The sequence below is a fragment of the Dermacentor silvarum genome, chromosome 5 (genome assembly GCF_013339745.2).
Source record: "Dermacentor silvarum isolate Dsil-2018 chromosome 5, BIME_Dsil_1.4, whole genome shotgun sequence".
Classification (NCBI taxonomy): Eukaryota; Metazoa; Arthropoda; class Arachnida; order Ixodida; family Ixodidae; genus Dermacentor; species Dermacentor silvarum.
Window position 1 is genome coordinate 136,863,185 of NC_051158.1, and position 24,723 is coordinate 136,887,907.

The window sequence follows — 24,723 nt, forward strand, 5'->3', positions numbered from 1 at the left end:
CTGAAGTTGATCGCGGAGGCTGCAATTACGACGCGCTGTGCGCGCTGATTTGACTCGGTGACGATTCAGTTACGTGCTTTGTCTTGCGCGTTGTATTAGTGTGTCAGTTACGTGCTTCGTCTTTCGCGTTGTGCTAGCGTGTGCAGCGTAGTGCAGCTTCCATATGCACGACGGTTGCTCATGGTCATCGACGTTGGTAGTCGTTATGGAGGAGACGTGCCACCAGGCGTCAGCGTGGGTGCATCAACGCCTAAGGGCGCTTTAGCCACAAAACACCAATAGACATTATATATCAATGTGCAATAAACATTACACTACTTCTGTGAAGACACGTTTCACTTTCGTGTTCTATACCGATTCCTATATAAGAGGGATCAACCACATTTTTTTTAGTGACCTCAGGGACCTTGGCCTTATGGTGGCTACGGTACACCGCCATAGGGTGTACGGCAAAGGTTGGTACGTTCTCATAAACACGTCCCCAACGCCACGCGCGTTCGGTGCGAACGCGGGCAAAACGCTGCCGCCGTCGACAACAGTTGTGCGCGTTGTTTGTGACCTCACAGAATCGCTGTGCAAACGCTGCCTACGTGACGGAACGGCTGAACGCCGTTGTCGACACTGTTAAAGGAGAGGCGGGCGATAGCCCAGAGAGTCGGCGGCACAGGCGGTAGAGGCCGGCAGGGCTGCGCGCATACGCCGCAGTGGGAGAGCGGGCACGCACAGTCTAGCGTGCCTCGATGCCTTCCTCGGCCACTGCTCCCCTTCCAATGGGAAGTCGTGTTTGCTCTCCACCGTGCGTTCGCTCTCCATGAAAGCGCGCATCCCTCGCCCTCACGCGCTTTCACTAGCACATACAGCATACGGCCAATGAGAGGTTTTTTCTATGGCCCGACGCGACCATTGAAGACTGAGCGCTTAACAGCTTCGCTGTAGAAAGTATGGATCTGACCCTATTTTTTTGTTGCTAGCTACTTCGCAAGTGGCGCGCCGTTAAGCGCACACGTGTACCCTCGTCTCTCGGTCTGCATCTTGCACTGTGTGCGAACTAAAAGTGCACGTCACGTAAAACTACTTTGCAACTTCAAATCAAAATGTCAACATTTAATAAAATGTGCTGACATTTTTCCCAACTGCATCTGGCGTTATCTATAGCAGCTGTGCCAACAGTTCGTCTCTAATTATATTGAGTCTCATGCAATAAAATGAGTCAACGAAGTGTCTCACGCGACGCTGTTTTTCAGTTCACGAGCTAATTGCGAGGATGAGGTGGAATACAGTCCAAATTATCGTGGTTCTCAACATGGCTCCATGCTTTGCAGTCAAATATGGTAAGTCAATATTATATTTTGAACGCACCGAACTTCCCCAAGCGCAGATAAAATACAGTTCACTGTAGAAATCACCACTACTCTAAGTGATCGGCCACAAATTATATTCAGTCGATAGAGAATTAGGTACCTGTAGATGCTTTCTTGAACAAAAGATTACGGTATTATATTGCTGGGATTCGAGGGGTCTCTGCGTGATAATGGAATGTAGGCTATGACGGCGTTGTAAAGTGCGATGGAGTTTCTTTTTCTAATGTTTCAAACGGGTCCCTAAAGGAGAACCCAAGATCACGGTGGTAGAATAGAGAGGTGGCCAAACGACCGCCGCAAGCGCGTCGCCGAACCTTTCGAGTTTCTACAGTGGTTGCCAGGGGGTGACAGGGGTTTTATGGACTCAAAGACGCGCATCGCAAGCTTTCGCTTGCGATGCGGTCGGTTATTATCGCAACTTTTTGTGACTTTAAAACGTTGTTTATGTTATAATAGCTTGTAGAGGCTGTCTGTCGGCCTTTCCCACAAAAATGAGGGTATCATGCTCTATGGAGCTTGTAAATTTCTAATCGGCGGGGGTAATCTCGACAAGACTGACACATAGCGCCGATTGCAAGGAACGCGCGTGTATTTTTCTAGAAGCATTAAAAATATTGCCGGCTAGTGTACAACGTAAAAGAATATTGGGTTGTCACGTCATTGTGGGTAGCATTGGTCTTATGGGCGTAGTTGATTTATGATCGCCTTGTAACTTTTAAATTTCACTGTTGAGCGGTCACCAATTGTTTAGTTATTGTTCAGATCCCTTCAGGCGCCATTCAGGCGTCTGCGCCAGCAGCGTCGATGGCGAGTGCAAACGTGCACGCGCCTACGAAATTCTGGAGACGGCAAATGACAGGAGTAGACGCCGTTCTATCTAGACAGAGTGGCGCCGCCGCGCCTTCGTGATCGCGGCCGACCTTGACCGGCCACTCTGAGGAACAACGACCAGAAACGTCGTGAAACACGCCCGTTGTAAACGCGGCACACTGCACTTCACTTGGGATGCACACTGCAGATAGATCGTGCACGCTGAAGCTTCTACAAGGAGTATACCAGTGGTGCAGAAAGGGTCGATGAACTTTGCTTTTTAAATCAGCCGATCCTCCCAGTGATTCAATCTCTCAGTGACGTGCTTGGAAACTGACGATTTCTCGACGCAACGTTTTTCATTAATAATAATAATAACAAATATATATATATATATATATATATATATATATAGTAACTACCAGTAATTTCCCCTATGTTTTCCTTGGTGTCATTGTTTGTTGGCTTCTTATGATACCATTAATAAAAATCGGGCACCTCGGTTCCCTTTCATCTCGTTCATTACATAACGACGGCTCGAACCCGGCAACATTGATTCCTTCAGGTAGCATATCTGGGTATAATGACCAGTTGCCTTCATCCAAAAAGATCACGTCGTCGTGACGCCTGCGGCAGAAAGGATGTTCCACATCCGCCGCCTTGGTTTGTGCGTGGTGGCGCTGGCTAACACTCCCAGAGTTAGTTCTACTTGTAAGGCATAACTACACCAGAAAGGGGATGGGAAAACGGCGCCGCGGTAGCTCAATGGTGAGAGCATCGCACGCGTATAGCGAAGACGTGGTTTCGTTCCCCACCTGCGGCCAGTTGATTCTTCGTCCATTATTCATTTTCATTAACTTATCATTTCTCTAATTCAATGAAGCAGTACAAGTAATCTCCCCTATATTTTCCTTAGTGTCATTGTTTGTTGGTTTGTTATGATGTGATTAATAAAAATCGGGCACCTCGGTTTCCTTTCTTCCCGTTCATATACAGGGTGTTTCAGCGAACACTTTCAAAATTTATTTAAGGTTGCCTGTCACAGATAGCCCAATTCTAGTTAATGAGGTGGTCCACTCGAAGAGGCGGACATTACTTGCACAAACAACTAAAATTCATAAACGACTAATTAAGAAAAATTCACTAATTAAGTTTCTAACTAATTGCCTGATGGCCCATATTGCAATTTACAAATTGTAGTCGTGGAGTTCGCAAGACGGATCCACTTAGAACGAATTCTCGGGATGACACCAGTTTCGTGATATTAATTCCCGAACTTTGCGGAGAAATGCATTGGCGTTCCAGTTAATTTTGTGCTTCAATGCATAAAGCAACGTTTTGTTAAGAACCTAACTGGAACGCCAATGCATTTCTCCGCAAAGTTCGGAAATTAATATCTCGAAACTGGTGTCATCCCGAGAATTCGTTCCAAGTGGATCTGCCTTGCGAACTCCACGGCTACAATTTGTAAATTGCAATATGGGCCATCAGGCACTTATTAAAAACTTAATTAGTGAATTTTTGTTAACTATTCGAATCTGCATGTCAATTTCTTGTGCAAGTAATGTCCACCTCTTCGAGTCGACCAGCTCATGAACTAGAATTGTGCTATCTGCCGCAGGCAACCTTTAAGGATTTTTGAAAGTGTTCGCTGAAACACCCTGTATATATATACATATATATATATATATATATATATATATATATATTGGTTAACACGCGTACAGTAGTTTTGGAAAGACAGTAAACACTGTTGCTGCATTTTCGTATATGCTCATACAGCGGTGTTTCCTAATATTAAAATGAGGACGAAGCAACAAATGTAGTCGATCGTGAACATATAAAACAGCCATACGTTTCAAGTGTGATTCATTTGGCAATGACGCATTAGTCACCGTATACTTCTCAGAACCAATCTGTATCCTGCAAAATAAGTAAATACAACAATCGAATAAACAAGGAATACACGATACGTCTTAAGTCACGCTGCATGCGTAAATCCGCGCGATAAGTCCGTTTTAAGCGACGGTAGTTATTCAGTGGTATTGCAGGCCTCCCTGGTGTACACCACTACAACGCGAAGCTCTCTCAAAAGTCGGAGACGTAAAAATACAGTTTTAATGCTCGCGACGCCCGCCGGCTGCGTACTTTCAGGTACGGTGGAGCGGAGAAGTGCGCCCAGACTACCCCTGCTGCCACCTTACGCAGAACGGTGGCAACTCGAGAGTCATAGCGACATGCACGGCGCAATTGCGGAGCGGCGCCGTTTGGCCACCTCTCCGATTTTACCACCGTGCCCCAGAGAACCAAATCAAGGAGAAAGCCCTTCGTTGCAGGACAACACACGGCACATTTAAGATAACCTGCATCAATGAATATATAATAGACCCTAAAGAAATGTTAGGAGCAAGATATAATTATTACTCAAATTAGAGTATCGCCAACACAATAAGTAGAGTTATGGAATAACGCAACAGCAGATCGACGTTGACAGGCGGCGGGCGAGACGACGAGATGAGCGGCGCTGTTAGCACCAAGCCAGTGATGTGGCGGATCGAAAAGTTGATGATTGGAGCTTTGCCAAGAGGACGCAGGCTCCTCAGCGGTACTTTCAGGTGGAAGACGGAGGAGACAGGGACGTCCTGATAGGACCCAACCCGGGTCCATAGGCCGACAGCTCACGCTCTGTCTACAGGCACAGGCGTCCATTGGCCTCGGGGAGAACAGCGCGCTCTGACGAAGTCGCAAAGCAGAGGAACTGGCTAGCAGGGTGCCTGGTCGGGTCAAGAATTAGAATTTTGTGGTTTTACATGCCGAAACCATGATCTTATTATAAGGCACGCCGTAATGCATGCAGCTGCTTCCGGATTAATTTGACCACTAGGGGATCTTTCACCTGTCCAAGATTGCACAGCGCACGGCGTTTTAAGCATGAAGTGCTTCTAGCTCCCGTTGTTGGCGACCTTCAAGAGACCTTGAGCGAAAGTTCAGAGCCGTCATCCGGGCACTCAAGACGAGAATGGGCTCGAGGACGAAACGAGAACCAGCGAGAACAGCTGGGCATCGTTGCGAGAGCAAAGCTATATCATCCCCACAACCATTCAAAACATAAGAAAAGGTGGTCACTGGCCCCCAACTCCTTGTAGAGGACTACATTACATACGCGACTTACTGCCTAAACAAGTTACAACAAAAAATATTACTTCCGATTTTTTCCTAGTGTTTGATCACAATATCACTCAAGCTGTAACTTCGTTTACGCTGATCTTTTATTCGTCATTTAGAATAGCGACGTGCAACAGGCACATCCAGTGCACCATGCACTTGATTGTCATCTTTTGGCGATGAGACAGGGTTGCCTGTGCTTTTTTCAACGCCAGTGGTCCGTGATTTCCACGCTGCGTGACCAGGCCGGCAGCGTCCGGCGCGGCTTGGATGGTTGTTTGGCATGAGACGAGACTTGCAACGAGGTTCAGTTCCAAACAGCTTCATTTTGCTCAGTAAGCTTTCAGGCCTCCGTCGTGGCACCAATGTACATTGTCGGAAGCCATTTCATGCTTATATCTACCCTTGATTACGGGAGCGCCAGCAGTATTTTGCATTTTGCCTACATCGAAGTGCGGCCGTCCTTAGCAGCGCGACACCGTAGCAGCCAAATCACCGCGGTGGGTCTTGGGGGAAATCCTGGTGGCTTGGGCCCGAAACCCAATGGCCCGTCTCCATTTCCCTTTCTGGTAGCCAACCTTCTTACTGGGTCACTTCCTGGAATTAGGCCATGTTCTACCAATTCCCACCGCTCTTCTTCTGCTCTGGCCTTTGTGTCCATTTCGGATTGGTGATTTTCGGAGCTCCGTGTTTAGCAATGATTGGCTCTTGGCAAGTCCATGGGTTTTCCAGATGGCATCGTTTTTGCTTTATTTTCCTTACTAGCACCACGGGTTTTCTTGCTTGCTGTTCTTCGACGTCGTCATCTTTTGTAACACCGTGGACTGTCGCACACTTTCTCTTCATCTTTTCATCTCACAATCAAGGGCACTTCTTTTCATGCCCCTTACTCATCACACAAGTCCCTTTTTAAAAAAGCTTTTCTGTCGAAGGATGAACTGCCGCTGAGCACTCGACATGTCCAGCCCATCACATGTAATGCGTATTTAACACAATTCTCATTGTGCGTCCACCAGATAGCGCTGATAAGTTCCAACAAAGTTCACTGGGCGTAAGAATAAATAAATACAACACCACAGAAATTCTGTGAAGGCCGGCGTTTGCTCGTTCAGTTTTGCCGTGTATGGTGCGCCGGCTGGGACATCTGTGCGCGCGCTTCACCGCAAGTGGCAGTTTGAATCCAATCATCTAGTAGATATTGCTCGACTGCAAACTGCGAAATCTCAAGCTAAGAACGTCGTCGTCGCCATTCAAGGAACACAAAAGAACACACCATCAGATCTGCAATAAATACATAAAGCTGTCACAGACCCCGTAGTACGAGGCGCAGACGCCGGACTAAATTCCAAAGCCGACTTATCAGCTTCCGAAAATAATCCCACGAAAGCAAGGACAATTAAGAGTGGGCCCTCTGGTGCGCCAGCGAACGCCGGTTGCTGTCCAAAGACCGAGTCAGAGCCCAGAGTTGTCAAAACACAACAAAATATATTCTTCACACAAGGCAGTTACACACACACTTGCACACTTAGGCTAGATACAACACAATACAAATCAGATGGGTATTAACAAACAAAAGAAGATAATTAACGACAAGCACTAAGAGTCCAACACGTAAAGTACAAAATAGGAAGACTAAGTGCCCAATCGTATTCACCGTGCTGGTTAGTCTTGGAGTCAGACGATCTCGGCGTAGCTTGGGGGCAAATCTCGAAGAAAGAACTTCTTCTGGAAATGCAGACGCTCGATGAACACGTCGACTAGCTTGCCGGGGAATCCCCTTCTTCCGCAGACGCTCGGTCTTCACGTTATATCACTTCACCGGTGCGGACTGAACTCTCGAACTCCCTGAATTCCTGAATTCCCCTGAACTATTCTCGCACGGCGGTTATGTAGCTTCCACAGGCGTTCTCGAACATTCTTATCGGTGTCGTGATCTCGTAGCATGGCCAAAGCTTGGGAAGCTTCGCGTCTTTTCTCGTACCTTCGACCGCCGTCTCAGTGTTGTCGAAGGGGGGAGGGGGGGGGGTTGATGATGACTCATCCTGTTGGCGCGCGTGCACGCTGTAGTTATCTCTCTCTAGACTCGCCGGGTGAGAAGGTGTCTCGGCGCGCGCGTGTCCTCTCTCTCTCTCTCCGGTCAACGTCGCTCCGTCGAGTCTCTTCCAGACGTTTCGGCGCCGTTGTTAGCGTTGTTGCTTGAGGCGTATGCGCTCTCCCCCTCTGTTGAAGTTGCCGCGGGGCCGGCGTGTTCTTTTGCTGGCTTGCGTGATACGCGGCGCGCGCTTGGATTACGCGCTCTTTTGTGACACTGCCCCCCACTTTAAGAATATTATGCAATGATATTCAAGAAAACACAAAAGAAGCGCGCACAAAAGTCCACTACGCACGAGTCCGTAAGCACATAAATTGGTCCACCACAAATCACACATCACTCGCGATGCATCGAATGCAAACACAAGTCACACAGGTTCACTTGGACTACACAATAACACATCGCTCGTGTAACTAGTACAGTTATACAATAATACATCTCTCGCGTAACAAGGCAAGCATTTGAAATATAACATGTGCAACAAGTATACAAAACTATGACAGGGTAGTTTACAGAACACAAACACAATGTCCATGATACATAAATAAACATTCGGTGCACTCAATCAAAACGCTTTGCACCACACACTAATCGTTAACGGTTCTTAAATTTAAATTTCCTGTCCTTGGTTTTTCGATGGTGGTGTTTGGCGTGCTTATGAGTCCCGGTCGGTTTATTTTCGGAATAGGGCGGGGAAGGGAGCTGGAAAGGCTTTGTCTGTACCTTTGCTTGAGTTCGGTTGTCTGCTGCCACGGTGCTCTCGACCGCTGCTGATGGATTTCCGCGAGCTTCTTCAATCGTCGAGGGTTCGATATTCGACTCTTCTTCCAAAGGTTTAGGATCGTCTGGGGCGCGAACTCCCTCGATCTTCCCTAGAATTAGGTCGTACAGTGGGCTGTCCATGCAAAGCGCAGTGACATTCACACTGTAATAGGGGGTATCGACCTCAATTTTGGCTTCGGCAAGCTTCCTAACCGTACCGTCGATCAGGTAAACTAAAGTGGTTTCGCCCGTGAGCTCCTTGTCTTTTACTAAGTCCCTTCGCACTATCACTGTGCTGGTGCCGGAATCTCGTAACACCGTAATTTGTTTTCCTGCCATTTTTCCGGCAAGGACAGGCATTCCCTTATCAGGAAATTCTGGGCGTTGTGTCATCACCGCATTAACGACCGGAATTCTTTTTCCGTCTCGAAGTTCTACACAGCCGTCGTTTATGTCTTCTTCTTGATGTTTTGGCGGGGCATACACACAGGATGCTTGGGGAGTTTCCTTCACTCCGTTGCGACATGAATCGGCTTTGTGCCCAGTTCGCCCCCATTTAAAACATTTGACCTCATTGGTGCGCGTGAAGTTGGTACGACAACTGCTAGCATGGCCCAGTCGGTTACAGAGATAACACCTCGAAACAGGCTTCTGAGGGTTTCTCCTTTCATCGGATGTCGCTTTCTTTGCGTCTCCTGGCTCCTCTTTTCTGATCTTGCAGAGATTGGTGCCTCCCTGTGCTTCCAAAAATTGGTCTGCCAATTCCAACATGTCTTGAAGCGATTTAGCTTTCCTTTCTTTCAGATATAGTGACAGGCTCGGGTGACAACTGATGAGGAATTGCTCCTTGATCAGAAGCTCTCTAAGTGCACCGTACTCCTGTGCAGTCTCTGAAAGTTCGGTCCACCTATCAAAATAGTGACTGAGCTGCGCGGCAAATTGCGTGGCAGTCTCGCCATCGGCGGGCTTTCCAGTCCTAAACTTATCTCGGAAGCCTTCTCCGGTGAACCTATATCTCTTCAGTAAAGCAGCTTTCACCCTTACATAATTAGAGGCATCGGTTGGCGTCAGCCTACTGTACACACTAAGTGCTTCGCCGCTTAAACACGTGCTCAACGCAGTGGCCCATTGATCCTCTGGCCAACTCTGGCTTTTAGCAACTGTCTCAAATCTGTGCAAGTAAGCATCCAGATCATCTTTTCTTTCATCAAATGTCACAAGCAGTTTGCTTGGGTTCAGACGGAAGCTAGTTTCTTCCCTTTCAGTGCTATCGACTCTTGCCTGAGCGAAGCGTCTGTGTGCTGCTGCAAACGAAGTCGTTCGAGTTCTAACTCGTGCTGTCTTTGTCTTTCTCTCTCAGCTAGTTCAGCTTCTCTTTGTTCTCTGATCTGTCGTTCCTTTGCTTCTCTTTCGTCTTTTATCTGTCGCTCCTTTGCTTCTCTTTCTTCTTTGGCCCTTTCGGCCGCTAGCTTTTCTCTCTCTCTTTCTAGAGCTTCTTTTTCCTTCTGGCTAAACCACTTCCGTAGTTCCGCTCCGGAAAGACCCATCTTCTCACCAAGGGCAACTAATTTCTCAAGATCCATAATGCCCTTCAAAAATCTAGCCGCGTGCAAAAAATATCTGTCTAGATTTCAACTATCGAACTGCTCTCTGCACACAAGTTAGCGAAACGTGGTGCAACACTCAAAAACGTTTACAATAGCAATGTAAACGACCCTAGGCTCTTTCTCCCTACTATGGACACACAATTTGCACCAGAAAGGTCCTGTCGCGGACGCCAGAAATATTGTCACAGACCCCGTAGTACGAGGCGCAGACGCCGGACTAAATTCCAAAGCCGACTTATCAGCTTCCGAAAATAATGCCACGAAAGCAAGGACAATTAAGAGTGGGCCCTCTGGTGCGTCAGTGAACGCCGGTTGCTGTCCAAAGGCCGAGTCAGAGCCCAGAGTTGTCAAAACACAACAAAATATATTCTTCACACAAGGCAGTTACACACACACTTGCACACTTAGGCTAGATACAACACAATACAAATCAGATGGGTATTAACAAACAAAAGAAGATAATTAACGACAAGCACTAAGAGTCCAACACGTAAAGTACAAAATAGGAAGACTAAGTCTCCAATCGTATTCACCGTGCTGGTTGGTCTTGGAGTCAGACGATCTCGGCGTAGCTTGGGGGCAAATCTCGAAGAAAGAACTTCCGGAAATGCAGACGCTCGATGAACCCGTCGACTCGCTTGCCGGGGAATCCCCTTCTTCCGCAGACGCTCGGTCTTCACGTTACATCACTTCACCAGTGTGGACTGAACTCTCCAACTCCCTGAATTCCTGAATTCCCCTGAACTATTCTCGCACGGCGGTTATATAGCTTCCACAGGCGTTCTCGAACATTCTTATCGGTGTCGTGATCTCGTAGCATGGCCAAAGCTTGGGAAGCTTCGCGTCTTTTCTCGTACCTTCGACCGCCGTCTCAGTGTTGTCGAAGGGGGGGGGGGGTTGATGATGACTCATCCTGTTGGCGCGCGCGTACACGCTGTAGTTATCTCTCTCTCGACTCGCCTAAAGCCCCTATATTTATAAAAGTAGCGCCATTCATAGATCTTGCCGCCACCTCGCTCACCCCGGCGCTTCCTCCTCGCCCTGTCTTAGCCGCCTCCTGTCGCCCCAGCCTCCTCCGCTCCCCCATTGGCCAATCGGTTTCACGTGGAAGTTCGCGTCGCGCTTTTGTATATTTTTTTTCTTTCCAGCGCGCTCCGACTGCCATTCTCGGGCCTGTGCGACGAAAGTGCTGTACGCACAAACGGATCAAACGTGTTAGGGACAAGAACTTCGTTGTGATGGCATGCTGCTGCGCCTTAAGTTGCCGCAACCGACAAGGCGAGGGCAAAAGGTTTTTTTTTTTTGTTTGTTTACCATCCGGCGTGCGCAAACGCTTGCTGCACACTTGGTATTTGCGCCGTCTCGCATCGTCGCGTTGCTACTTCCAAAACGGCATTATTAAGGCCAGTTACTGACTGACGAAGCAAAATCGCGCCTCAAAAACGTCTCCGCAGGGCGCGATCGAAGTTTTCCTCGGATTTCCTCTGGTAGCGCGTTAGCTGTCGTCTGCCACGGCAGGCCCGACGCAGGCGGCGCCACTGTCGATATCGCGCCTCGATCGCGCTGGTCGCGCCGAGCGCGATAGTGGAACGGAGGAGGAGGGAAGTGGATGGCGCTACTTTTATAAATATAGGGGCTTTAGACTCACCGGGTGAGAAGGTGTCTCGGCGAGCGCGTGTCCCCTCTCTCTCTCTCTCTGGTCAACGTCGCTCCATCGAGTCTCTTCCAGACGTTTCGGCGCCGTTGTTAGCGTTGTTGCTTGAGGCGTATGCGCTCTCCCCCTCTGTTGAAGTTGCCGCGGGGCCGGCGTGTTCTTTCGCTGGCTTGCGTGATACGCGGCGCGCGCTTGGATTACGCGCTCTTTTGTGACAAAAGCCGAACTTCAATGAAACGAGATCTGCGGAGCATGTGGCAGGCTAGGTCACAGATCTGACGTCTGCCCGGCGCCGGAAAACAAAATATGCACGGAATTCGGATACAAGAATCCGCTGGAGAGCCATAGCTCTGACCCCAAGTGTGCCCTATGTAGTAGGGACCACCGCACAGGAGACAATGGATGCAGTCAGCGTTACCAGGTCCTATTTCTCTTCGAGAAGTGGCAACTCGAGAAAGCGCAAGAACGCCTCGCCGAGGGCAAATCCAGCAACAATCCAGACATATTAAAGACAGGAAGGGAAGGATCGGAATCCTTCCCCGCCTACCCATTTCGGACAGCGCGCAAAAAGCACAAAACGACAGTAACAAGAGAACGACCTCCGACCTCAAAGGACCGAGCTGCGACAGAACCCCTACCAACACACGGACGTCGAGATCACCGTGGAGACAGCAGTCCAGGTCCAGATCCGGGTCAAGATCCAGGTCAAGATCCAGGTCCAAGTCCCAATCAAGGAATGGGACAACCGAGGTGCCTCATGGAGAAGACCAACCAAATAAGGTGAGCTGGGCAAACACGGTCTCCCAGAGCTCCACACAGCACGATGCACTAGCCGAAGTACAAGCAGTATTGGCCAAACTTAAAACGCTTTTACATCTTTCGTTATGTAGTGAAGAAGAAGAACAGGGAGCAAGCAGTAGTGGGGCGCTCTCATAGATGTAGGGCGCGAGCGCAGATCACGAGCTCTTGGCATCAAAGTGGTGGAGGCGCTGGGTACCCCCTTCAAACCTGGAACTCCGAAGCCGGACGTTGCCCACCACTGCTCCGACAATGCCTGATGACGCCACCCAGCAAGACGCGGCCCAAGCTCCATCGGTCATCGTGTCAAGCGCGCTGCGTCAGCGCGATCCCGCTTTCTTGAGCGGCACCGATGACTATGACGTAGAAGATTGGCTAACGTCGTTTGAAAGGCTGAGCGCGCACAACAAGTGGGACGACGCTACAAAACTACGCAGCGTCCTGTTCAACCTAACACACGTCGCAAACGTCTGGTTCCGTAACCATGAGTCAGACTTCGCCAATTGGACGGCTTTCAAGTAGAGCTTCGCGGAAGTGTTCGGTCGCCCTGCAGTGCGCAAGCTTCGCGCTGAACAGCGTCAATGCGGACGTGCGCAGCAGCAGGGCGAGAACTTCACGAGCTATATTGAAGACGTCATTGACTTGTGCAAGCGCGTGCATCCTTCTATGATTGAGCAAGACAGGTTAAAGCACATCATGGAAGGCATAGACGACGACGCCTTTCAGATGTTGCTGGCCAAGGACCCACGCACCGTGTCTGAACTCGTGACCTTGTGCCAGATCTTCGACGAACTACGTAAGCAGCGCGTCCTAGCTCGGCGGCAGACGTCAACAGACGATAGCCTTGCTGCGTTGACCATCGGCGGCGACCACACGGCGCTCCTGTCACAGATTAAGGAGCTTGTGCGTGAGGAAGTTGCTCGACAGCTTTCATTTTTTCCGACCACTCAAGTGCCTACGCCTAGGCTGACTCCAACCATCCCACAGGTGATACAGGAGCAGGTCACCGAGGCTTTGCCGTCTGCCTTTCAGCCGACAGGTGTCACCGCGCCGCTATCATTTGTGGTGCCGTCTGCTGCTCCTCCGTCTCCTGTTGCCGCGCCTCTGACGTATGCGGATGCCGCCATGAAGCCACGTCCTCAACCAGTACTAACCCCTCAACCACCAATTCGACCACCAGCGACGGTGCTTTTCGGGGTGCAGCCACAGTACGCAAATCCTTGGCGCACTGCAGACAACCGCCCGATCTGCTATGCTTGCGGAATTCCGGGTCATGTTGCGCGATTCTGTCGCCGACGCTTCGCGGCGACCACGAGTACGCCGAGATATCCAGACTACTCCTTCCGACCTCCCTATCACACGCAGCCAGAACGAGAGCCTGAAACATGCGCCCGTGATCACCAGCCCACTTCCGATGTCCAACCTTTTGCTGCTCGTCGGTCCCCCTCACCGCGCCGCCGTTCTCTTTCGCCTATGCGTCGTCGGTACAATACTGGTGAGGCGGAAAACTGACTACCGCAGCTTCTGAGGCACGAGCTGCGCCGTCGTCAACCTGTCTTAAGTCCTCGCTTGTCCCCCGCCAATGTTATTGAAGTGTTTGTTGACGGTGTACGAACTCTTGCGCTTGTGGACACCGACGCCGCTATTTCTGTAATGAGCCATACGTTTTGCCGTTCTATCCGTAAAGTGACGACGCCACCTTCAGGATTTTCTCTCCGTACTGCGAGCGCACAATATATTCAACCCGTTGCAGCATGTACGGCCAGGGTGCTCATACAAGACGTGATCTACAGCGTTGAGTTCCTTGTGCTGGCCTCGCGTTCCCATGACCTTATCCTCGGGTGGGATTTTTTGTCCCGTAACCACGCTGTTATCGACTGCGCTCGTGCTCAGGTAGAGTTCGCTGGGTTTCCCGAGACGCCTTCCACCCATGTGGCCGGTCCTGGGGATAGAAAGCTTGTTGTCACCGCCGATATTGACCTGCCACCTCAGAGTGCCGTCATTGTTCCCGTTTCCTGTGCCGCCCTTTCCGACGCCACCGTTCTGATCACGCCATCTGACTTGTTTCGTCGCCGCCACAATACGTCACTGGCTTTCGCCATCCTCGCGCTTCATCAGGACAATACCGGACTACTTGTTTGCAACCCCAATTCAGGCCCTCTGACTTTGTACCTAAATGAAACGCTTGGCCACGTTCAGCCTGTAGACGCTGCTGTTATCGTACCCCTTGACCCCTCTGTGCCTGAGACTCAGCATCCGCTGAATGCCCTGGCCCCTCACCTTGCGTCCGACGCCGTGCTCTCGGAATCTTTTCACCGTTCCATCGACAGCGACCTCGATCCGGCTGCACGGACGCAGCTTCTTGCCCTTCTACAAGAGTTCCACACTTCGTTTGACTTACCGCAAGCGTCCCTAGGCCGAACTAATGCGGTTCACACGATTGACACTGGGTCTCACGCTCCTTTGCGACAGCGCCCCTACCGTGTGTCACCTGCGGAACGTCGTGTCATTACGGAGCAGGTTGACGACATGCTTCAGCGCGGAGTCATTACGCCTTCTTGCAGCCCCTGGTCCTCTCCTGTTGTACTGGTCAAAAAGAAAGATGGCTCTATTAGATTCTGTGTGGACTACCGACGCCTCAACAAGATTACTCGCAAAGACGTCTATCCTCTTCCTCGAATAGACGACGCCCTCGATTACCTTCAAGGTGCCGAATTTTTTTCTTCCCTCGACTTGCGATCGGGATATTGGCAGGTCCCTATGGCGGCGTGTGATCGTCCGAAGACGGCGTTCGTCACACCGGATGGCCTGTATGAATTTACCGTGATGCCTTTCGGACTTTGTAATGCCCCCGCAACATTCGAACGGATGATGGACGGCATTTTACGCGGTCTGAAATGGAAGATATGTCTGTGCTATCTGGATGACGTCGTCGTGTTCTCTCCCGATTTCGCTACACATCTCTCTCGTTTACGCACAATTCTCCGCTGCCTTACAAACGCACGCCTTCAACTCAACCTGAAGAAATGTCACTTTGGGGCTCGCCGGCTAACCATCCTCGGCCACGTCGTCTCCAAAGATGGCATTCTCCCTGACCCGGAAAAACTACGTGCTGTTGCCGAGTTTCCGAAGCCTTCTACCCTCAAAGAAATTCAAAGCTTTGTCGGCTTGGCCTCCTATTTTCGTCGCTTCGTCCGAAATTTCGCCTCCATCATCGCACCGCTTACGAAGCTCCTCGCCGGCCCTAGCGAAGCGACCTTTCCCACTGGACACCGGCCTGCGACGACGCATTTGCGACACTGCGCCGCCTACTTACTTCGCCCCCCGTGCTACGCCATTATCACCCTGCTGCGCCAACCGAAATACATACTGACGCCAGTGGTATCGGTCTTGGTGCAGTTCTCGCGCAACGGAAGCCCGCCTTCCCTGAGTATGTTGTGGCCTATGCGAGCCGTGCCCTCACCAAGGCGGAAGCGAATTATTCGGTCACCGAAAAAGAGTGCCTCGCGATTGTATGAACGTTAGGAAAATTCCGCCCCTATTTGTACGGCAGGCCTTTCGACGTTGTAACCGACCATCATGCCCTCTGCTGGCTGGCTTCCCTCAAAGATCCCTGTGGTCGTCTCGGTCGATGGGCTCTTCGTATTCAAGAATTCGATATTCGCGTCGTTTACCGATCCGGGCGCAATCATTCTGACGCGGATGCGCTCTCTCGTTCACCCGTCAAATATGAAGCAGGGCCTTCTTCAGCAGTAGACTTTTCTCTGGACGCTCTGACCATCACCGACATGCCTTCGGAACAGCGCAAGGACCCATGGATCGCGTCCCTCTTGAAATTTCTCTGCGCCTCTTCACCCGCTAGCCAACCCCGTGCCCTTCGTCGACAAGGCAAGCATTTCGCAATACGCGATTTACTTTTGTACCGCCGCAACTACCTGGAGGACGGACGTAAATGGCTGCTGGTCATACCCAAGCACTTGCGAGCCGATGTGTGTGCATACTTCCATGCTGATCCGCAATATGCCCATGCTGGCGGGCTGAAAACGTATCAACGGCTCCGCCAATGCTACTACTGGCGTGGGATGTACACATTTGTCCGTAAATATATACGGTCTTGTTCCGCATGTCAACAACGAAAGACGTTTAACCATACACCCGGTCAGCTGCAGCCTTTACCATGTCCTGCCCGCCCTTTTGAACGCATTGAAATCGACCTTTATGGACCGCTTCCGTGCTCTGTTGCTGGCAATCGCTGGATAATTGTCGCGGTGGACCATCTGACGCGATACGCAGAAACCGCTCCACTCCCTGCGGCTGGTGCTCGTGACGTCGCTTCCTTCATTTTGCGCCATTTCATACTCCGTCATGGAGCCCTACGGGAACTGCTGAGCGACAGAGGCCGTGTGTTTTTGTCCAACGTGATACAAGAGCTGCTCCGCTCTTGTCGTATTCTTCATGGCACATCAACTGCCTACCATCCTCAAACGAATGGGCTCACGGAACGTTTCAACCGAACGCTCGGTGACATGCTGTCGATGTACATTGATTCTGATCATACCAATTGGGACGTCGTTCTCCCCTTCGTGACTTATGCGTATAACACCGCGACACAGTCTACGACGGGCTTTTCACCATTCTTTCTTTTATATGGCCGTGAACCATCCTCCACGCTTGACACAATTTTACCGTACCGCCCGGACACCTCCGAATTCAGTGCAATTTCTGACGTCGCCCAGCATGCCGAGGAGTGTCGTCAGCTGGCCCGCTCGTTCACGTCCGACAGCCAAGCCCTCCAGAAAGATCGCCGCGACACCGATGAGCATGTGCAGAGTTTTGCCGTTGGATCCCTCGTATGGCTCCGAATACCTTTCAACTCTCGTGGCCTCACCCCCAAGTTTGCTGCCAAGTACCACGGGCCATACCGCGTCATCGAGCGCAGGTCTCACGTCACTTATGTCATTGAGCCGGTCAACCCCTCCTCGGACAAGCGCCGTCTCGGTCACGACACGGTCCACGTCAGCTGCCTCAAGCCGCATCACGACCCTCTCAGCCTTGCGTCCCCTTGAGTCGCCAGGATGGCTCCCCTTCGCCGCCGGGGTTATTGTAGTGAAGAAGAAGAACAGGGAGCAAGCAGTAGTGGGGCGTTCTCATAGATGTAGGGCACGAGCGCAGATCACGAGCTCTTGGCGTTGAGACCGTTGCTCTCTGGCGACTGAACTGGTTTTTCGCCTGCCGCTTGCCGTCAGTAAATCTCCTTATCAGTTAGAAGAAAACAAATTACTTAAGGAAGAGATCACTAAGCTTAAAAACAAGAAGCAGACAGATGACAACAATAAGATGGATACCACACAGATCCAAGAAAGTCAAGAGAAGAGGCCTATAGCTAACGCTAACCAAGATTCCACATCCTCTCCCATGAAAACGAGGGCTACTGCCGAAATAACATAGAAAGAACAGGTAGTAGGCAAGGCGCCACAACCACAGTACATAGACAGAAAGTTTCTTAATGAAAAGTTACAATTAGTTAGGAGACGGATCGCAAACTAGAAATTCTTAGTAACTGCATTAGTGAACGGATAAATGCAAGCCTAGAAAGAATGACGGCCAAATACATGGGCAATATTAATGCCAGACTTGCTGTATTAAAAATGCTACGCATACGGAAGGCATGGGGGGACAAGTCGGTCCCATTAAGACCAAAAAACTGTACTCTAGGCCAACCGCAGCTGACAGAAACAGGACTACAAAGAATAGCCAATAACGTTGCCATTGCTCTAATAACACTTATACAATGTGGCAATGGAACTGTCGCGGGTTTCGTAGGAAACGAGGGAACCTGCAACAGTTTGTAGATAATAAAGTTATGGGGCCAGTGATCTGCCTACAAGGAACGGATGCAATCTACAAGGAACGGACGCAATCTGCCTACAAGGAACCGGATGCACTGCCAAATTATCGGGATATAAAACAATCTGTCAAGGAGACCTGGCCTATATGGATGGAAGTAACAACAAGCCTGTGGTTGCGACACTGGTAGGACGCAATCTGCCGGTCATCCGACATGATATAAGCATAGGCATCGACCACGTTTTCGTTGAAATTATATCAGCAAAAAAACAGAAACCAGAACATTCTCTTCATACTAAACGTATACAGTAATAAAAAAAAAGCATATCTTCGCGCATCTTTTCCGGAAGGCGCTAGATATAGCAAAAAAGCCAACTTTAATAACAACAGGAGATTTCAATACGCGCCATACCACTTGGGGCTACAAGTTGGAAACGGTGAAGGGAAGACGCCTATGGCAGGACGTTCAGCGAGAGGGCCTCACCCTGATAACCGACACAGCACATCCCACCAGGCTGTGGAACAGCGTGTGTACGGACACAACGCCAGATTTGACATTTGTAAAAAGATACTAAATCTGATGCGGGACGGCTAAATGTACAAGAAAACATAGGAAGTGACCACTACATAGTGGCCGCCACACTAGTTGCAGGAACAACCAAGCCCAGAGAAGGCAACCAAATTATAATCACCGAATGGAATGAATTCATGAAAATAAGAACGGCTGAACGCGAATCCCAAGAAACCAGCAGCAACCCAAAGGAGATTGAAGATATTGAATACTGGGTTTAACAGCTGCAGAAATGTGTCGACCAGGCAATTAAGACAATACCAGAGGAAGCAGAGATAAAGCAAGCCAACGCCAAGCTCCTACACATGTGGGAAGCGAAACAAGGCCTGCAAAGACGATTACGCAAACAAAAGCTAAATCGTAATCTACGAAGACGCATTGCAAGGCTAAAACAGGACGTAGAAAATTACGCGGACCAACTAACCAGACAAAACTGGTAAAGCACGTGCGAAGAAATGGATCTACAGAGTCGTCTCGCCAAAACATGGAATATTCTTTGATATCTAATTGATCCAGATAAGAGCAACACGACGCAAAAGCACAACCTAAGCAAGATAATACATAATTACTCTGGTACAGACAAGGAGTTAATTAAAGAAATCCAAGACAAATACATAGGATCCAATCCCAAAGAAAATCTCAAGGCATACGCAGGGGCATATAACGAAGCACTCGATCGTCCTTTTACCGTGGCAGAGGTATGAGGGGCTATTCAAAACCTGCACACAAAATCTGCTCCGGGCCCAGACGGAGTTACCAACAAGATGCTTCGTAACCTGTGTGATCAGTTTATTGAAGCTCTCACAAAATACATGACCATCTTCTGGGAAAGAGGCAAAGTCCTAAAACAGTAGAAAACAGCAAAAATCATAATGATCCCGAAGCCAGGCAAAAAACTACAGTTTGAAAACCTCAGACCAATCTCGCTGACCTCGTGCATTGGGAAATTGATGGGACACGTGGTCCTCGACAGATTAAACACATACATGGAGAATAGAGAAGCCTTTCCACACACAATGGTGGGCTTCCGCCCGAAGTTATCGACGCAAGACAATGCTCAGAATTAAGCATCAAATAATAGACGGAAACGGCTGCTCCCGGATAGATACTAGGGCCATACTGAAACCAGACCTAACCAAGGCCTTTGACAATGTCAAACATGAAGCAATATTGGAAAACCTGGAAAAATTTGGAGTTGGGCGTAAGACGTACGAATATATCAAAGACTTTCTATCCGACAGAAGAGCAATCTTAACAATAGGAGGAGTGGCTTCGGACGAACTAGAGATGGGAAGCAGATGTACGCCGCAAGGCTCTGTCCTCTCGCCCTTCCTCTTCAATGTCGCCATGATATGCCTCCCAGAAATACTTAATAACATTGAAGATCTAAATCATAGCCTATGCGCCGATGATACTGCGCTATGTGTAGCGGGAGGCACTGATGGTTGTATTCAGGACACACTGCAAAAGGCGATTGATGCGGTAGAAGCATACGTTGGGTCGAGAGGTCTGGGATGCTCCCGCAGAAATGCGAGCTCCTGATATACCTGTCAACGTCAAGAGGGAAAAAGAAAACTGAAGTCCCCAATATGCAGCTCTTCACAGATCAAGGACAACCGATACCGCTGGTTGCGAGTATAAAGATCCTCGGTATGCGGATTCAGAACAACGGCTACAAATTGAAACCATCAGACAGTTAGAAAGCACTACATATCAGACAACGCGTTTTATTTCGCGCATAGCAAATAAATACCACCGTATGAAAGAAAATAGCTTGATCAGACTAATTCAAGCCTTTGTTCTCAGCCGGATCATCTACGTAGCGCCATTCTTAGACCTTAAAACTGAAGAAAAGAAAAGAATCAACGTCATCATCAGGAAAACCTACAAGCAATCTCTGGGTATCCCGGTCTCCACTTCGAATGAACGTTTCGAGGCACTGGGACTCCATAACACCATAGAAGAATTGACAGAAGCTCACAGAACTGCCCAGATGGAGAGGCTCTCCAAAAGTCAAACCGCAAGACACGTTCTGCAATCACTGCGCATCAACTATGAACCCAGAACTGACATCCAAACAGATATGCCAACGGACATTAGGAGACACCTATATATCCCTCCGTTACCCAATCACATGCATCCTTCGCACAACGAAGAACGAAGAAAAGAAAGAGCCAAAGCACTAGGAAGAAGGTTTGAAAATTCTAAAGATGTGCTCAATCTAGACGCAGCCGACTACGAACATCAAGATGCCATGGCAGTGGCAGCAGACAATAATACAGGACATGCACTTGCGTCATGCACACTCCTAACAACAACGCCAGAGGTAGGAGGAGAGGTCACCATTGCACTAGCAATGATATCTCCCAAATATAAAATTATAATACTTGATTCCAAGACCACCATAATAAATTACGCTAAAGGACGTATCTCGCCAAAGGCGCAAAAAATTCTCCAGGCTGGTTTCCACGGAGACCGAGTTAGGGGAATACAAATCATCTGGGCACCAGCTTACTCTGGCCTACCAGGCAACGTGAATGCGCATGACGCGGCTCGAGGTTTCGCAGACCGAGACGACGTCACTCTCGCCATTGCACTAGCAATGACATCTTCTCCCAAATATCAAAATATAATAAGTGATTCCAAGACCACCATAATAAATTACGCTAAAGGACGCATCTCGCCAAAGGCGCAAAAAATCCTCCAGGCTGGTTTCTACGGAGACAGAGTTAGGGTAATACAAACCATCTGGGTACCAGCCTACTCTGGCCTGCCAGGCAACGTGAATGCGCATGATGCGGCTCGAGGTTTCGCAGACCGATACGACGTCAGCAACACCAACACGGACGCATTCGCAATCCGCCGGTCGGGCAGAGATACAAACCAACACATTCCCCAACCCCATTGCCTTCAGTCACTATCACCCAGACGTATACACAGACATATGTAAGCATTGTAACAACCGAGCAGATCTTCAACACATATTCTGGGCATTCCCAAAGAGACAATATCACAACAATAACTGTTCAAAACCACAACAACCAAGTTTAATAAGGGAGACCGTGCTGCTCAGCTCGGACCCGGATGTTTAAGCAAGAGTACTCCAAATGGATGCAGACACCGCCGCGGCTCAGGGGCTGCCGGCCGCCGTCTAAAGGGGGGTCGGGGGAGGCTTCTAGTCACAACCCCCTCCTCTAACCACATTTTGGGCAAAGTAAAGTTATTTCTCTCTCTCAATGAAACGCTGTGTGCATAGTCTTTGTAAAACCAAGCGAAACAGATCTTTTGCTCTTGATAACTAGGTTTATAAGAACTAAACTTGAGTTGTTGAGAGGTATGAATTCCTCTGTAGAGTGTGGTTTGCCTCTCAGGGGCTGAAAGACACGCTTGTTAGTGTGTGCAACTTTCAGGATCCATTCTCCATTTACTAGAATAAGTTACAGTTATCTTCTCTTGAGCTAAGCCATCCGAGTGGTCCTCAAACCTGACGAGGCCACTTGTTACCGCTACAGGCGGTACACTGGAAAATGGGCGACCGTCTCATGGCACGTCTCGCACTCTTTCAAATCACTGGGTATGCTTTATAGATGATTGGAGCCCAGCGGTTCTGGCTTTAAAAGATGCCGCAGGTCCCTCAGCGGTACGTTCAGGTGGAAGCGGCAGGAACCCGGGACCTCCTGACCAGGCAGCTGTAAGCCAACTCGGGCCCGTAGGGCGACCGATCACACTCTGCTTATGGGCACATGCGTCCGTCCTCGGATAGAAGTCCGCGCTCTGGCGAAGTCCTGGTGACTCTGGTTCGGAACCCGACGGCCCGTATTCATCTCCCGGTCCGGTAGCCGATCTTCTTACACTGGCTCACTTTCTGGAAATCCGCTGTGTTTGGCCAAAGCGCCTCGCTCTTATTTTGCTCTAGGCCTTGTGCCATTTTCGAGTTGGTTCTTGGGCCAGAGAGAGAAGTGGTTATTTATGAAGAAGGGAAAGGTTGGCGCTATGTTCTTGGGAGCTCCGTGGCTTTTCCAGAGTGGAATATTTTCCTATAAGTTTCTTTTCTCGCGCTGCGTGTCCTCAGGCTTGCCACTTTTCGGCGTCGTCGCCCTTTGTAACACAGTGGACTCACGTCCATGCGCGCATTCTTTGCCTTCATCTTTTGATCTCAACATCCACGGTATTTGCTTCGCGCACCACTCTTATGACATAAATTCACCTGTCACCTTTTATAATCGACTAATAGTGTTCAGCATCATGCACTTATTGCTTGTTTGGCGAGCACACCTCATCTATAGCAGTCACCCATCCTTGCGTGGAATGTGCAATCAGTGCCTGTGTCACGCTGCAGTAGCTCCTTGACGTTTCTTGATCGCGTGCAGTAATATTACGACTTCAGTATCGAATCTAAGATTCCTACCGTGGCTGACAAATATTGCGCATCGGATGCTTGGCCACTGGAATACCCTTAGGTGAAAACAACTGCTTAGACAGAACGGAGGTTTTTCGCAGTGGTTAGCATATCATTAGGCACACTGTGGCGAGGAAAACAGCAAAACTATTCACGAACTCCTCACATTATGGACTGAGAGAGGTGTAATGCGAAACCACATGAGAAATTAGTTTTCTCTATGATGCACAATTTCTTCATAGCATATCATAGCTTGTGTGAAACACATCTTGGTTCTGTCTTGCTTGTTAAGTGCGCAAAGATTAATTTAAGGTTGTGCTGATTGAAAAACTATTTTAGAGTAACTTTTAGACATGAAAACAGGTTAACAGTGTGTACAGTGGTTAACCTATACTGACAGGCTCAATTAACTAATCTAGGCGAGAAGTAAGGAACGAAAAAAGGGCGGGGGCAATGGGTGAAAGAATAAGAAACGGGTGTCGCCCTGACACCGCTTGAAAGGCCAAAACACTAAATTTCGGCCATTCTATAAGGAAATGATCGGGGTACTGCTTTCCGCTCGTAAAGAGCTTGTCGACGTACCCCTGACGGGCAGCTTCTGGTGCCTAACTCACCTACTCAGACCACTCCATGGCGCAGATGCCATTGTAGCCCTGGCGCGAAGGAAATGTTTTGCCCCCCAGCTCTTCCTTTTGCACACGTCTATCGTTCCGTTTTATGTATGGCCCGTGACATCACAGAGTTTACGAATGGGAGAGGCCAATTGCTCCCCTTTGGTAAATCATCATTGGCAATCACATCATTGGTATAGCTTAGGTAGCGATAGGTAAGCTTGAGAGCCCATATCCATTATTAATGTAAAACCCCGGCCCTCAACTTGAGCACATCCTCACCTTATGGTCGATGCTGTACACTTTACTCCCGCCCCTTTTCGGAAGCCAAGGTTTTAGGCGCATGGAGAAGTGTTGATCATGCCCAGCGCACCATAAGTTCACTTTTGAACTTTATGTGTCAGACGGGCTTAGACGGTCGTCTCTAGGACCTGTGCAGTGTGCAGTGCGCGAAATGTGTTTGTGCGATGACATTCTGTGTGGACAACACTACTCCTGCGTGTAGTGTGTGAAAAGTGCACAACCGCGTATTGGACAACGTGTGTAAATAGTAGCTCATTGTACGATATCATAATCACCTGTCACCTACCTCTCTCTGTATCTCCCACTTCACCTTACCCCAGTGAGGAGTAGCAGGCTAGAGACACGCTCTCCAGGCCGACCTCTCCTCCCTTCTCTTCATTAAAATCTACTCTCTCTCTTTACTTCACGCGCGTCGAAATCGTGATTGTCTTGCAGTACCTCGCTTACAACTTCGGACCTAATTTCGCAGCATGCCGCAAAATTGTTCTTGCCATTGTAAACAAAACAGGTCTTCTCGAATACCGAAGTGTTCATTATCTGTGGTCTCTGTTACATAAATGGAAAATTGGTAGTTGCATTCTTCTTACCAAAGCCACTTGCTTTGCCTCCTCGGGCCAGGCCTCATTCTCTAAAGACGACACTTCCGCTCCCTTGCATATTTGCTATTCTCTTAGCAAAGTTCTCTTTTATTGAGACAACTATTATATGGACACTACAAGCTCATTTCTGCTGTCGGTGCCGCG

At 49.2% G+C, this 24,723-nt stretch overlaps 1 protein-coding gene across 1 annotated transcript in view; it reads left to right on the forward strand.

The window, feature by feature from the left end:
* The first annotated feature begins 1,207 nt into the window (after window positions 1-1,207).
* The window catches only part of LOC125946027 (uncharacterized), an 88,301-nt gene continuing 64,785 nt past the window's right edge, over window positions 1,208-24,723 (forward strand). Inside the window, exon 1 of the mRNA XM_049668501.1 lies at window positions 1,208-1,331. Within this exon, the coding sequence (XP_049524458.1) occupies window positions 1,265-1,331 (67 nt within the window). The 5' untranslated portion in view covers window positions 1,208-1,264. The remainder of the gene's footprint in view (window positions 1,332-24,723) is intronic.